This window comes from Mustela lutreola, chromosome 1 (genome assembly GCF_030435805.1).
Source record: "Mustela lutreola isolate mMusLut2 chromosome 1, mMusLut2.pri, whole genome shotgun sequence".
Lineage (NCBI taxonomy): Eukaryota > Metazoa > Chordata > Mammalia > Carnivora > Mustelidae > Mustela > Mustela lutreola.
In genome coordinates, this window is record NC_081290.1 from 278,270,494 (window position 1) to 278,285,592 (window position 15,099).

At 41.1% G+C, this 15,099-nt stretch overlaps 1 protein-coding gene across 5 annotated transcripts; it reads left to right on the plus strand.

Moving 5' to 3' along the window:
* Positions 1-208: 208 nt before the first annotated feature.
* Positions 209-10,525, plus strand: FAM111B (FAM111 trypsin like peptidase B). Of its 5 annotated transcripts, none has more exons than XM_059143116.1 (3): positions 209-569; positions 1,389-1,555; positions 8,370-10,525. In XM_059143116.1, the coding sequence occupies exons 2-3, from the start codon at positions 1,475-1,477 to the stop codon at positions 10,482-10,484; spliced, it is 2,196 nt and encodes a 731-aa protein (XP_058999099.1). In that variant the 5' UTR covers positions 209-569; positions 1,389-1,474; the 3' UTR covers positions 10,485-10,525. The 5 variants fall into 5 exon arrangements, with proteins under 5 accessions (XP_058999099.1, XP_058999105.1, XP_058999123.1 ...); XM_059143122.1 differs by having other exon boundaries at positions 1,446-1,555; XM_059143140.1 differs by having other exon boundaries at positions 1,446-1,555; positions 8,429-10,525.
* Positions 10,526-15,099: the final 4,574 nt, after the last annotated feature.

The following is a 15,099-nucleotide window of genomic DNA, read 5'->3' on the forward strand; positions in this document are numbered from 1 at the left end:
GCTCCAGACGCGGGCTCGCACTCCCACCGCGCGGACCCGTCGTGGAGGCAGCCGCGCCAGAGCGGAAATCACCTGCTCCTCCCACTCCCGCCTGCACCCGCCTGCGCCCGCCCAGCTCCCCGCCGGTCCGCAGAGGCGCGGAGGCGGGAGGGCGGGAGAAGACTGCGCCGTCGGCCACGTATCAGGATGCTGGCCCTGGGACAGGGTGCGCACTGCGTGCGTGGGCGAGACCGAGCTGCACCGACAGGCCGCTAGCGCACGCCCGGGCTCATTCCGGGAATCTCCCCCGCCCCGGGCCTCACCCGGGGGATTGGGTCCACTCCCAGCCTCTACCGCCCGCCCCCTCGGTGGCCAGACTCGGCCAATGGGTTCCCGAAGTGGCTGTGTTCCTGGCCAATGAGAGCAGACCGCCCCCTCGCCGCCCGCTGACTGAACGAGCGCGCGGAAAGCTCACTTCCACTTTCCCCGAAGGAAGAGTTCCCGCGGGAAGCCGGCCCAGCCCCATCTTCCCAGCTCTTGCGAATCCCGGGACAGCGGCCACCGACTGCGTGGGCACTCTTGACGCATCTGTGAGTGGTGCTTGGGTCCTCAGTCGGACGTGGAGTTCTTAAAGGGCGGTTGTGAAGAGCACTAGGCAAAGGACCCTGGTCCTGAGCCAAGAGGTTTTGGGGATATGGGATAAGCAGCCTCCCATTGTGGGAACCCCCTTTTCGGCCGCCCCCCTCCCCCAGCCTCAAAGATCAAGACTTTTCTTCCTAGAAAGACACTTGGAGATCAGCTAGGAAGCTGTTTCAGCTACCTGCTGTGTGCCTGGGCATCCGGAGGGGAGAGAATAGGCGGGTGGGGCAGGTCAAATAGCATAACTGCTGCCCAGAGCCACTGAATCATGATCTTTGAGGGTAGGGTCCAATATCTTCCTTTTTAACAAACCCAGAGGGGTAATTCACAGAACTCTTCTCAGGCCTGTGTGAGCCTCAGAACTGTTAGGCTTTTCCTTTAGCTGGTTCTTCCCCTGGCTTCCAGTAGCTTCCTCACATGTGTGGACCGACCGATATTCAACTGAGGTTTCAAGGGGTACCCACTTGTAGATCTCCGATTCTGTGTGTAGCTGTAGCTCTTTCCTCTCTGGTAGTCTGCCCCACAAACTCCAGCCACTGAGGCCTCCCATGATCCTGAACTTGTCTTCTCAACTCAAGGAAACTGCCAGTCTTCTGTTTCCCTTCCCTGAGATATGGTCTGGAAATGCTCCCCAGGAGGAAAGCTAGATGTTCATAGGGATTACCTCATTTGATTTCTCTCTCTGAGGGATGGGAGATCACTGTTCTGCACTGCCTGGAATCCAGTGTTTGAAAGTTGTTTCACGTGCCCTGTCATTCCTTTGTTGTTAGTCATTACAAGTGGGGGAGGAAATCCACTTCTTGTTTCTCTGACTTGGCCACTAACAGAAGTGAGTCATAGTTCCTTAGAAGTCATCATGAACTCCATGAATCCTGAAGAGAACAAGTCATTCACTGCTACAGAAAATGGCCAGAGTCGCAGACCTGAAGATTCAAAGGTATGTCTCCTTTTTAACAACTCAGCATATTCTAACCATAGCACAGTATTAGGATCCTGGTAGAGGATAAGCTGATGAAGAATGGTGGTTAGAAGTCCTTCCTCTGTGTTGTGGAAAGTATATTTGGAAGGTCACATCTCTAAATACTTGTGCAAAACCAGATGATAGTGTATGAATTAGCAGTGCAAAGTGTGCCTTTTTAGACAACAAGATGACTAAAAAACACTGTAGACGCTTGATATCAGAAGGACAGACAGGCCAAAATAATACAGTTACTACATATTGAGAAATTAATATGTACCTGAAATTATTTTCACAACTTCTTGTGGATTATCTCATTCAACATTTAATAAAACAATACATATTGTCATCATCCCTTTTTCAAAATTGAAGAAACTGAAACCCACCTTTATTAAAGTTGCAAAAATGATGAACTTGATGGTGAGGATTTGAATTCAGGCAGTCAGACTTCAGAGTTGGTTTTTGGCCAACACAAAACATGCAAAATGATAATACTGACTCAAGATACAAACAAGTGTTTTGGAGTGCAGAGAGGAGAATGCCTCATTCACACTCAAGCAGTTTCATCTGAGACAGATCTTACAGGATGATAGAATTTCACCAGGGAAGTGTATCCAGCATGAGGGAATATTTGAGTCAAGTCATACACACATGAAGACATATCTGGAAGCAGTCTAGATAGACTTGATGATACGGAAGAACTCAAGAATGTGGTAACTAATAATGCCGGGAAAATAGTTTGAGGAGATTCCAGTAGGCTTTATTTTAATCAGAACTTTTTTCTCAGGAAAAAAATCTTCTAATTGTGAAATAATGAAGCGGGTTCATTGAATTAGAATTAAATGAAATGTAAGATTAATTTCTTCTAATCACTAGCTACATTTCAGGTCCTCAGTAGCCATGTGTGGGTAATGGCCGCCACATTGGACAAACAGGTGTAGAACATTTCCATCACTGAGGAAAGTTCCACGAGACAGTGCTGCACCAGGTTCAGGACGTCTGTGGCCTTGCTATGCCAAGTGTGATCTACACACACCAGCAATACTGATCTTGCCTGAGAGCTTATGACACCTCTCTGATCTGCATTTTAACAAGACCCCAACCCCCGGATGTTTCACAATTTCTCAAATTAAAATTTGAGAAACACCGATCTGAGATACTCTTATAGTTGGATACTCCTTATGGTGAAATATTTATTTAGCTTATATAATATTGTTTCAAAAGGGGAAATTTTTAACCCTGTGAGAAAAGAAAAGGGATTCATGGTCCCTGTGTCAGGAAAGTACAGAGAACTGGGCTGAGTTTCAATGCAGCACCACGCGGTTGTTTCAAGGATTCATTTATGTTTCCCATCACTATGCTCTGCTTCTCATGCAGTCTTCTGGCTGGTTTTCTGCGTGGTGACAACAGAACTTGGGTAATTTCAGAGTGCATACCTGCATTCGCTGCCATTTAGATCGTGAGTCCATCCTGGGACGCTGAGAAAAATTCCTTTGGCATGTAACTTTCCACCATTGCTATACCAAACTATGTGGCTCAAGGAGACACTTGAGCAAGCAAGGCCTGTCCCCGAGCTGGCATGAATTCATTTCTGTAGACATTTATAGTTGTAACGAAATGGCAGAGCTGTGCAGTGGATTTTTTTTTAAAGATTTTATTTATTTATTTGACAGACAGAGATCACAAGTAGGCAGAGAGGCAGGCAGAGAGAGAGAGAGGAGGAAGCAGGCTCCCCGCAGAGCTGAGAGCCTGATGCAGGGCTCGATCCCAGGACCCTGGGATCATGACCTGAGCCGAAGGCAGAGGCTTAACCCACTGAGCCACCCAGGCGCCCTGTGCAGTGGATTTTTGGAAAAGAGCAGCAGTATCCTTTAAGTCCTTACACTCCATGCTTAAGGATTTGGGTTTCGTTCTGTATGTCAAGAAGTGTGTACAGGTTTTATTCTTGAATTTTTAAAGAGGAGATTTTAACTTAAAATTTTGGCTAAATTATTCATCTTGAAATTCCTATGGCTACACTGTTCAGAGTGATAGCCACTAGCCACATGTGGCTATTTAAATTTAACTTCAACTTAATTAAAGTTAAGTAATGAAAATATATAATATATAAAATACATAATTCAGACCCTCACTCACAGTGAGTGCATCTCACCTGAGTCTGACATCTTGGGTAGGGTAGATATTGTTGGGCATCTCCATCAGTTACCTAAGAATAAATATAAGAAATGACTTATATATCTTTCTGGATAAAAATTATAAGATTTATTGGAAGACAATGAAAAGAGATCTAAATTGATGTTGAACTATAAGATACTTAGGAATAGGAAAGCTCAACATACTTAGGATGTCAGTTCATCTTAAATTCACATATTGATTTAATATAATCTCAATTAGGAGTGTGACAGTGTATTTTTGAGGCACTTAATAAGATGACTAAAAGTTAATGGAAGAACAAAGGACCAATAGCCAAGACATTTATGAGTATAAAGAGTAAAGTGAGGAGAGTGTCCCTATCAGATATGAATGCTTATTATAAGGTTGTACTAATTAAGAGAGTATTTGGCCAGACATAGAAAACTGTAGCACTGGAACAGAGCAGAGAGCATGGAGACAAACCATAAAATATATGAAAATGTCTTTGTATTAGTTTGTCAGATTTGCTGTAACACAGTGCCACAAACTGGGTTCCTTAAACATCAGACATTTATTGTCTCATGGCTCTTGAGGTTCAGAGCCCAAGGTCAAGGTGTAAGTATGCTTGTCAGCTTCTGTGAGCTCTGAGGGAATAATCAGAGACCTCTGTCCTTGGCTTGTGGGTGGCCATCTTTCTCATGTGTCTCTTCGTATGGTCTTTCTTTTATGTACATCTGTCTCTCTGTCCCAGTTTCTCCTCTTTGAAAGGACATGAGTCAGGGCGCCTGGGTGGCTCAGTGGTTTAAGCCGCTGCCTTCGGCTCAGGTCATGATCTCAGGGTCCTGGGATCGGGTCCCGCATCAGGCTCTCTGCTCGGCAGAGAGCCTGCTTCCCTCTCTCTCTCTCTGCCTGTCTCTCCATCTACTTGTGATTTCTCTCTGTCAAATAAATAAATAAAATCTTTAAAAAAAAAAAAAAAAAAAGAAAGGACATGAGTCAGAATAGAGTAGGGACCCACCTTACTCCAGTATGAACTCATCTAAACTAACTACAAAAACCCTGTCACATCCTGAGGTAATGGGGGTTAGGAATTCCACACATCAACTTTGGGGCAGGGGGTGCAGAGTTCAGCCTGTACTCTCATATGGTAAAACTGGCAGTTATGATCAGTGGAGAAAGGGTGAACGATTCAATATTAGTGCTGGGAAAATCATTTATCTCTGAAGCAAAAATTTTTAAAAGACTGAAACCTCCATCAGGCCATATACAAAAAAAATATATACAAAATATTGTAAATATGTACATACATATGTATAAATGTGTATATATGCATATATACATGTATATACAAAATATTGTAAATATGTAAATATGTAAAAATAATATACAAAATATACCAAAAAAATAAGTTGAGATGAAAGACTAGACTAGAAAAAGCAAGCCTTTACACTTTTTAGAAAAAAAAATAGATTAATTCCATGAAAGTTAATCTTATGACATAGAATGATTAACTTGACAACAGAAAACTAAGGCCTTCTTATCTCGAATGATGCCTAATGAGAATGAAAAAGCAAGCCAGATACTCAGAGTATATGTTTATCATATATAATAAGTAAACAAGTTGTATCTGGAGTATAGAAAGGATTTTCTAAAATCAAAAGGAAAATAGTCCTATAGAAAAATAGGCAAGACGTGAACAGGCAGAAGCACGAAAAGAGGTTTAACTCCATTAGTAATTAAACTAATTAACTAAGATGCCATTTCACATCTGCAAGTTGGCAAACATCGACAGTTGGGCAGTACAGTCTTTTGACGAGGATGCAGATTTAAGGAGATTTTTGCTATCCACTGGGGGAAATGCAAGGTGGTACAACTATTCTGTAAATAGTACGGTGGTATTTAATAAAGGGAAGTATTCAGAGATCCTAAATTGGAGGAGTTTCACTCCTACCCCCGAGTGACATTCTTGCACATGTGTACCAGGCAACATTCAATGATATTCACAGCAGAATGGAACCACTGTTTTTAGTAGAAAAAAACCTGGAAATGACCTAAATGTGCATACACAGTTAATTGTTTCAGTGGATTCTATTTAACTGTAGAAGTGAACATGGGAAGGCACCTGGGTGGCTCAGTCAGTTAAGCAGCTGCCTTCGGCTCAGGTCATGATCCCAGGGTCCTGGGATCGAGTCCTGCATCCGGCTCCCAGCTCTGCAGAGAGCTTCTCCCTGTCCCTCTGCCTGCTGCTCTGCCTACTTGTGCTCTTTATTTCTCTGCCAAACAAATGAATAAAATATTTTTTTAAAAAAAGAAGTGAATGTAAGACTCCATTAGTTAGAATTAGTCTCAGAAAAGTAATGAAAGAAATCGCAGAACAAACTTAATAGGATGTCTTTCCATAAAATTAAAACAAGGCACAACCATACGGTGTGGTACTTCTATTTTAACAATATATGTTTATGTACCTAAAGAAATGTAAACAAATTATCAGTTTAAAACAAATTCAGGGGGCGCCTGGGTGGCTCAGTGGCTTAGGCTTCTGCCTTTGGCTCAAGTCATGATCCCAGGGTCCTGGGATCTAGCCCTGCATCAAGCTGCCTTCTCAGTGGGGAGCCTGTTTCTCCCTCTGGCTCTTCTATTCCCCCTGCTTGTACTCTTTCTCTCTCTTTCTCTCTCTCTCTCTGTTAGATAAATAAATAAAACAAATTCAGGATGAGTGTCTTTAAGAATGAGAGAGATATATAAGGTAAAAGAGGAGCTTCTTATAAATTGTCATATGCTATTTTGTAATCTGGGACTTAGATACAGAGATGTTTGTCAGGAGATGTCCTATACTGCTTTTGCACGTAACATGTATTGCAAGTTTTTCTAAATGGTATATAAGCATTAAAATAAAGGAAGAAGTTGAGTGTGCTTCACAGAGTGCTAGCCTGGGTGGTTGAGTGGATGGTGACCCTGTTCACAGACTCAGGAAACCCAGCAAGAAGGGAAGGATCGGGAGTAAGGTTTATGACTTCAGTTTGGAAAGTGTTGAGGGTGAAATGCCTCTGATGTATCCAGGGGTAGATGTCAAGGACCAAACACCGTATTTTTTTTTTTTTTTTTTAAATTTTTTATTTATTTATTTGAGAGAGAGACAGTGAGAGAGAGCATGAGCGAGGAGAAGGTCAGAGGGAGAAGCAGACTCCCCATGGAGCTGGGAGCCCGATGCGGGACTCGATCCCGGGACTCCGGGATCATGACCTGAGCCGAAGGCAGTCGTCCAACCAACTGAGCCACCCAGGCGTCCCCAAACACCGTATTAATATCTGAAATTCAAATGAGAGGACACTGCTGCAGATACAGACTTGGAGAGTAAGTAGTAGCTGAAAATGGGAAGGAAAAGAAAGCACCACGAGAGGAAGAAACTCACTGTGCCTGAAACCAGAGCTCATTCAGTAGCACTGGCCTCCCAGATAAACCAAGCCCCTCCATCCCTCCTGAGTTTACTGTCTTCAGCTTTAGTCCTCAGTTCATATAAAGTGGGTCCAAGCCTTTAGAGTCCATAAGAATTCCCATCCAAGATCTACCAAATCCTGTGCTATCATGTTTTTCACTTATGTCCTTGGTTTTCATTCCTGTTGCCATCAGATTATCAATGCTTTTTCCCAGACTATTGCCAATGGGTTCTGTGTGTATATGTTTTTGAATACATACATTTATTTGAATATGACCATGTGTATTTTCTTGTATATCTATCCCGCCCTGGGATTTATCAGTCATTTTAGTATATCATGTATTTCCTTAGTGCTGTTTAAAGAAATACAGAGTAGAACTAAACAGATACTTGTTGGGAATTTTTGAAAGGCGATGTTTCAACTGTCCAAGAGGTGCATTAAATAACTCCAGCTTTACTATTAAGTAATACAGATTTTAAAAACAGTCAAACAGTCAAATTAAATGGCATTTGATCTATCAATTGGTAGACATTTAAGATAATAGTACTGAAATCCTTTGGAAGAGTCAGCCATGTGGTCGGTCTTTGGGGGCAGCAAGTGGAGAAGGAGCAGGAGTAATTGATACAATTTCTCTGGAAAGCAGTTTGGCAGCATAGATGTTGTGAAGTACATTGTAACCTTACTCAGTATTTCTACAGCTGGGAAACTGGCCTAGGGAAATATTCTGTTTACAACATTCCGACAAAATGTTTTATGTATTAAAATGTTTGTCATATTTAGAGTAGTAAAAACTGGGAAATAGTCTTACGTATCCAGCAAGAGAAGAATGAATTAGAAATTACTGTACAGTGACATATCCAGTGGCCCCTCAAATTGTTTCAGAGGTTATTTAATGGCATATAATGTCATTAAATACAAATATATTTCATGACATGTCAGTCAGTGGCAGGTTGCTTAGTAAAGAGGAAGTTCATGCAGCATAGCACAATTTAAAGAACATAAGATTTCTGTGTGCTTGTAAAATCATAGAAACAAATAAAACAACATGTAGAATGGTTATCTCTGGTGATAGAGTAATGATTGGTATTTTTTCTCCATTATTCATTATCCATGTTATTATCCACTTCTTCTTCACACTATCTGTTAGTTTTATAAGTAGAAAAACATGCAACATTATTATTAAAGGTGGTTCTTACTAAGTTCTTGGTCTTTCCTATTTTAAGGATACGGTCTTGATGCAGACGCGTCTTGGCTCACCTGCTGCTCACTCTCTCTCTGACAGTAAAGAACGAAGCAGTCTCGTTAAGCTAAAAAGTGAAGTCAAGCATAAAGCATCTGTGGAAATTCAGAATCCAGACCTGAACACCAGGGAAAAATGTTTTTTTACTTTTTCGTTCAATAAACCCTCCGGGAAATCAGACTTCAGTGTGTTTACAGCACATGGTGAACCCACAGAGAATATCTACTCAGCCCTGAGAGCAAATGACAATTTCAGTAAAAGGATGGAGAAGCATCTTAATAAGAACATCTTTGTTTATGAAAAGAATACGATAGGTGGATATGTAAATTTAGGAATGCCTCTCAAGTGCCTACCTGAAAATGCCCATTTTAATATAACACCTGGTCCAAAAAAGAGTGGCCTGGAAGATGACCAGATATTACGCCAGTGTGAAAATCCGAACATGGAATGCGTTCTTTTTCATGTGGCTTCTGCTGGAAGGAGTGTGAAGAAGATTCTCAAGATGAAGGAAATTTACGAAAAAAGAAGTACACTTTGTATCTATGCCTTCAAGGGTGAGACTATCAAAGAAGCTCTACTCAAGGATAGCCGATTTCGTTCCGACCTTGACGAATTTGAATGGGAAGTAAGGGAAGGTCATCAGAAAATTCATGGAAAAGAGTCCCTGGTGGATGAAGTATCTGGAAAAACCTTAGAAATGGACATTTTTAAGAAACATGTCAGTAAAGGTACCCCTAAAAAAATTAAACAGAATGAAAATGCCAATGAAACCAGTCCCAGGAATCAGATACAGTCTGAGATCAAAGAACATGAACCAGAGACAGATGGGGAGACTGAAGATGTAGAGGCCAACAGAGAAAAAATCGTCCCACCTCAGAATCTAGCACATGATATTGCAGGTAAAAAACGACGCACAATTGCCAGGATTAGGAGTTATTATAGTAATAGTTTCAACAGAAGACACGGGAAGAATAACTCAAGACATAGGCAAAGGCCTCATGTGGTTATGCAGCATGTTATTAAGCTAGCTATCCCGAGGACAGCAACTGACCTCTGGCTAAAGAATTGCCAATCGTTGGACAAAAGTATAATGGATCAATACCCAAATTTGAAGGAGGAAGCACTTTGGATGAGAAAGTATTTTCAGGATGAACAGAAGAGAACCAAACTGACAAGCTTTCAACAGTTCAACGTATATAAAAAGTATTTTGGAAAAGTGACTGAAAATTCTACTTCAGTTGCAACCTGTGAAGATCTTCTCCATCTTAGTGAGTCAGTTGGGTTCATGACATGGGACAATAATGGAATCACAGGGAATGCTACTTGCTTTGTCTTCAATCATGGTTATATTTTCACCTGTCGGCATGTAATACATTTTATGGTGGGAGTAGGCACAGATCCAAGGTTTTGGCCAGATATAATAAGCAAATGTGCAAAGGTATCTTTTAAATATAAAAGGTTCCACCCTAACAGTGTTGATTGGTATAACTTTGAGCCATGGTTTGAAGTGTCTGATGGTCCTCTAGATTATGCCATTATAAAGCTAAGCAAAAATGGAAATGGATTTCCTCCAGGCCTGTTTAGACGAATTTCCTCTCCACCACCTAGTGGTTTGATTTATATAATTGGTCACCCAGAAGGCCAGGTCAAGAAAATAGATGGCTGTGCTGTGGTTCCTGTAAATCAGCGGTTAGAGAGGTACCCAGAACAGCATCGAGATGAGGTGGTAGCACCCCATGCTGCCACTTACAATGCTTTCTCTATGTTCACACAAAGAAGTTTCCTAACAGAAGTCTGTAACACTGACACACTTAGCTATGATACCTGTTTTTCCAGTGGGTCCTCTGGCTCCCCAGTGTTTAATACATCTGGTGAATTAGTTGCTATGCACACTGTTGGGCATTTTTATTCTCATGGAGGTAGAGACTATGCCATTATTGAATTTGGCTATTCTATTAATTCAATTCTTTGTGATGTTAAACAGAAGAATGAGAGGTTGTATAAATTATTAATCGAAGAGAACAACGAAAACCATAGTGAAAACGATAACAAACAAGAGTTGTTTCAGTCTCATCAGACTGTACCCATGGAACACTAGGAAAAAAAATGTTTTATTCAAGAAAATATGCCAATAGCTTAGAGTATTGGGGGCTGTTTCCTTAAAGTGTAATGAATATTCTTTTTCTTTTTATTTTTTTTAAATTTTTCAGAGAGCACAAGCAGGGGGAGTTGGAGGCAGAGAAAGAAGCAGGCTCCTTGCTGAGCAAGTGTCACATATACCCTGATGTGTATTGTTAACCTGAGCAGCATTGCTAACAATAGCCAAACTATGGTAAAAGCCCGTGTGCATCAGCTGATGAATGGAAGATGTGGGTGCACCTGGGTGGCTCAGTTGGTTAAGCAACTGCCTTCTGCTCTGGTCATGATCCCCGAGTTCCAGGATCGTGTCCAACATCTGGCTCCCAGCTCCATATGGAGTCTGCTTCTCCCTCTGATCTTCTCTTCCCTCAAGCTCTCTCTCACTGTCTCTCTCTCAAATAAATAAAATCTTAAAAAAAAAAAAAAACAGAAATGAAAGATGTGGTATATATTTGCAGTGGAATATTACTCAGCCATCAAAATAATGAAATCTTGCCATTTTTAACAATGTGGATGGAGCTAAAGTGTATTATGCTAAGCAAAATGAGTCTGAGAACGACAAATACCATGATTTTATTCATGTGGAATTTAAGAAACAAAGCACATGGACGTATGGGGAAGGGGGAAAAATAAGAAGAGAGAGGGAAACAAACCATAAGAATAAACTGAGGGTTGATGGCGGGAGATGAGTGGGGGATGGGCTAAATGGGTGATGAATATTGAGGAGGGCACTTGTCTTGTTGAGCACTGGGTGCTGTATGTATGTGATGAATCACTAGACTCTACTGAAATTAATATCACATTATATGTTAACTAGAATTTAAATAGAAATTTGAAGAAAATAAATATCTCTAATTTGCAACTAAGATTGTAAGTCAGATTCTTTAAAATAGATGCACTTGCCTCTTATTGGGAGATAGAAATAAGATGGAGACCATCTTTTCTCTCTGGCAAACAATGTCATAGAGAAATAAGTGTCTAAAGAGGGTAGTGTTGGCCACCATTAAGTGTCAGTGTCCAGTCCTCAGCTTTATGTGTATTGAAGAGTGATTGCAGGCAGTAGCAGCAGCCAAAATATCCGTATTGCAATGTCTGGTCATTTACTTTGATAGTGTGGAGAGGCATTTTTAACAGCTTCCTCATTCACCTTCCTGATCCCTGGTTTCCAACTAAGAGGGTGAATTCTTGAACTCCATTCCAGCGCTGGCCCTTTGAATCCCTCCCACTGCTTTTGTCATTCTAGAGATGTTCTAAGGATGCCTGGAGGGCTCACTGGTATAAGCATCCAACTCTTAGTTTCATTGGCTCCAGTCAGGATCTCATGGGTTAGGGGATTGAGCCCCATGCCAGGTTCTGTGCTCAGCTTGAAACATTCTCTCCCTCTGTCCCTCCCTGCCCTCACAAATAACTACATCTTTTTTATAAAGTGTTCTAGCAATTAATCCCTTCAGTTGAAACTCTTTTACCCGCACAGATCTCTGATACACTCTTCCTGCCAACTAGCCTTTGATTGTCCAAATATGTGATCGCCTCTCAGTTGTGCCAATGCCATAAATCTCAGAGAAATTGTTGGTTCAGAAACTCTATATCTGTATGTGTGTTAGAAAGGTACAGGAACAACTGCTAAATTTCAAAATAAAAATAGAATGAGGTTATTTCTCACATGGTAGTCTAAAGATACAGCCCTCTGTGGTTGTGGGAGTTTCAGGGTGTGATGGCATTAGGTTTTCTCTGTCAGGTCAAAGATGGCCACTAAACCTCTGGCTAACATACCTACACAACAGCCAGGAGTAGAACGAAAATGTACAAAAAGGGAGTGTACCTCTTCTTAAGATCACCATCTAGAAAATGCATATATCACAGCTGCTGGTAACCATTGTCTACAACATGGTTATGTAGCTCACTTAGCTGAGAGTTAGGCTTTGAAATGTAGTGTTTTTCTGGATGACCAGATAGATGCCCAGCCTTAAATTTTCTTGCTTTGGAATAAAGGAAAAATGGATTTTGGATGAACTATCATGTCAACCCACTCATCTAGCCTCTCTGGTATCTATATACACTCTTCTCTCCACTTACAAAGCATACTTCCCCACCCCCAAGATAGTCCAGAATTCTGGGTGACGTGCATGTCTTCCCTTCATGTTTGGATGCAGCTTCTCATAGCTCAGAGATAAATCTGCCTGTTCCCTTTCGCCCTACTCACACACCCAATAGACTGTGGCAGAGTATGGCCAAAATCCAACCTCTTAAAGTAAAATTTCAATTCAGAAAAGAAATTGGAAAACACAACTGTTACTGTCCTGTAGCAGAGATCAAATTCTCTTGGGCAGAAAGTGCATGGTGCCCAGCTCTGGCAGGGAGCACAATTTTAGGTCACTGCAATTGTTGGTCACTGCTCATGGCAGTTGGAATTGCCTTGACCTTTGTCCTTCAAAACCTCGGATTTTGTCCTTCAGGTTGTTCTTTTCTATTGTCTTCTGTGGCCATTTCTTTTTCTTCTGTAAAGTTCAGTTATAATAATTTAGGACTTATGTATAGTAAAATACATCACTTTTGGTATATAAGTCTATGAATTCTGACATATACATATACTGGAGTAATTACTACCACAATCAAAAAGTTAAGCAGCTTTTTTTAAAAAACATAGTACAAGTTTCCAGAAATTTAAAGATAATTTCAGTCAGTGTATAGCTTTCCCTAACTTTTAGGAGCAATCTGGAACATGTTCCATGGTGAGGTGATAAGTTTGCTCTTAATTTTCATTTATTTTACGTCTGGAACATTCAAATCAGAGTCCAGTCTATACATTACATTTGGTCCATAGGAGTCTCTTCAGTCCCTTTTAATGTATAAATTCCCCCTTTATCTTTTCCTGACATGTATTTATTGAGTAAAGTGGATCGTACTTGTCCTGTAGAATATTCCACATTCTGCACCTTGCAATTCCATCCTCGTGGTGTCATTTAATGTATAGTTGGAGTCCCTGTATTTCTAGTAAGTGGTGATTAAATCTAGAGGCTCAATTATATTCAGTTTGGACTTTTTGCCAAGGATACTTCCTAGGTGATTCTAAGGAAAGTCTGGCCTTACATTTACTGTGGGCCAATATCTGGTCCTCATATCCCTTAGCATCATGAGATTCAGGATAACTCCCACTAGCTTTCTAAAACTGAGCACTGAATTGAATGTCGTAGGAACTCACCACTTCCAGGAACTGACCAGAAATCATTTCCCATCCTCATTCATCAGCCTTTAAAATGCACTCCTACAAAATGCCCTGGTTGTGGATGGCAAAGTTTAGCAACTCTTGAAAATTCTCTTTGTAAAAAACTTTTCCCATGCCTTTTGCTAGTCACCCTTAGATCATAGTAAGTTTAATTCTCGTGTGAAGGTTAATGTTATTATCAACTTGACTCAGCCACAAGGTGACCAGATACTTGGTCAAATATTATTCTAGGTGTTTCTGGGAGGGTATTTTTTTTTTTAATGAGATTAACATTTAAATTGGTAGACTGAAGAAAGCAGTTTGCTCTCCCTAATGTGGGAGGGCCTCATCTAGTCAGTTGAAAGCCTGAATAGAACAGATTTATTTGGGAGACCCCCACGTAACAAGGTATGCTTCCTGTATGGCTGTCTTTGAATTGGGACATTGACTTTTTCCTGCCTTTGTACTTGAACTGAAACATTGGCTCTTTTTGGGTCTCAAGCTTGCCTGGTTCTTAGACCTTCAGACTCAAATTAGAACTTCACCAGCAGCTTTTCTGGGATTCCATTTTGCTAACTCACCTAAAAGATCCTGGAACTTTCCAGCATCCATAAGCGCATGAATCAACTGCCTATAATAAATCATATTATTTTATATATGTTTATGGATTCTGTTCCTCTGAAGAACCCTAATACATATGGGAGCAGGACCTCTACAGTGAGACATAGGCCATGAAGGAAACGTCATCTTTCTCTTACCCAGAAGACAAAAGAGAAGCAGCGAAGAGAATGTGTCATTCAAGTTTAGGGGCTGCTATTTTCCATGTCTTAGAAGCCTCCCAAATACCATAACACCAAGTCTATGAAACTTCCCTATCCTTTGTAAATGAATGTCTTTAATTTCACAAACAGGAGAGGGCAATCTGTATATGCGGTTGCCACTGGAATTCAGTAACATAAAAATATCAATCTCAGAGTTCTAGTAAAGATGAGATAGATATTTCAGACCAACTCTCCCACGCCCCCCTCACACACAGAGAGGCACACTGAACAAGAAAACTCCAGACTTAAAATAGGAAATGCCTGTGTGAAGGCATCAAAGCTGTAGCCAACGAAGCTACCAAAGCAGTATTCTACTGAAGTCCAGGACCAATATCCCAGTGAGGAGGGAAGCCCAAACAGGTCAGTTCTGTAGTTTGTACTGATTTTACCTTAGAGGCACCTGCCAGTTCTGGAGATGACTGGGAGGCTGAGAAGCTGACCAGCCATTTGAAGACAATCATGAAGCTGAGAAGGCACAAGAATTAGAGCTTAAGTCCTATCAAGTAGTAGGGGTTCTGGTAAACACAGGATTTGGAATGCAAAGTGTT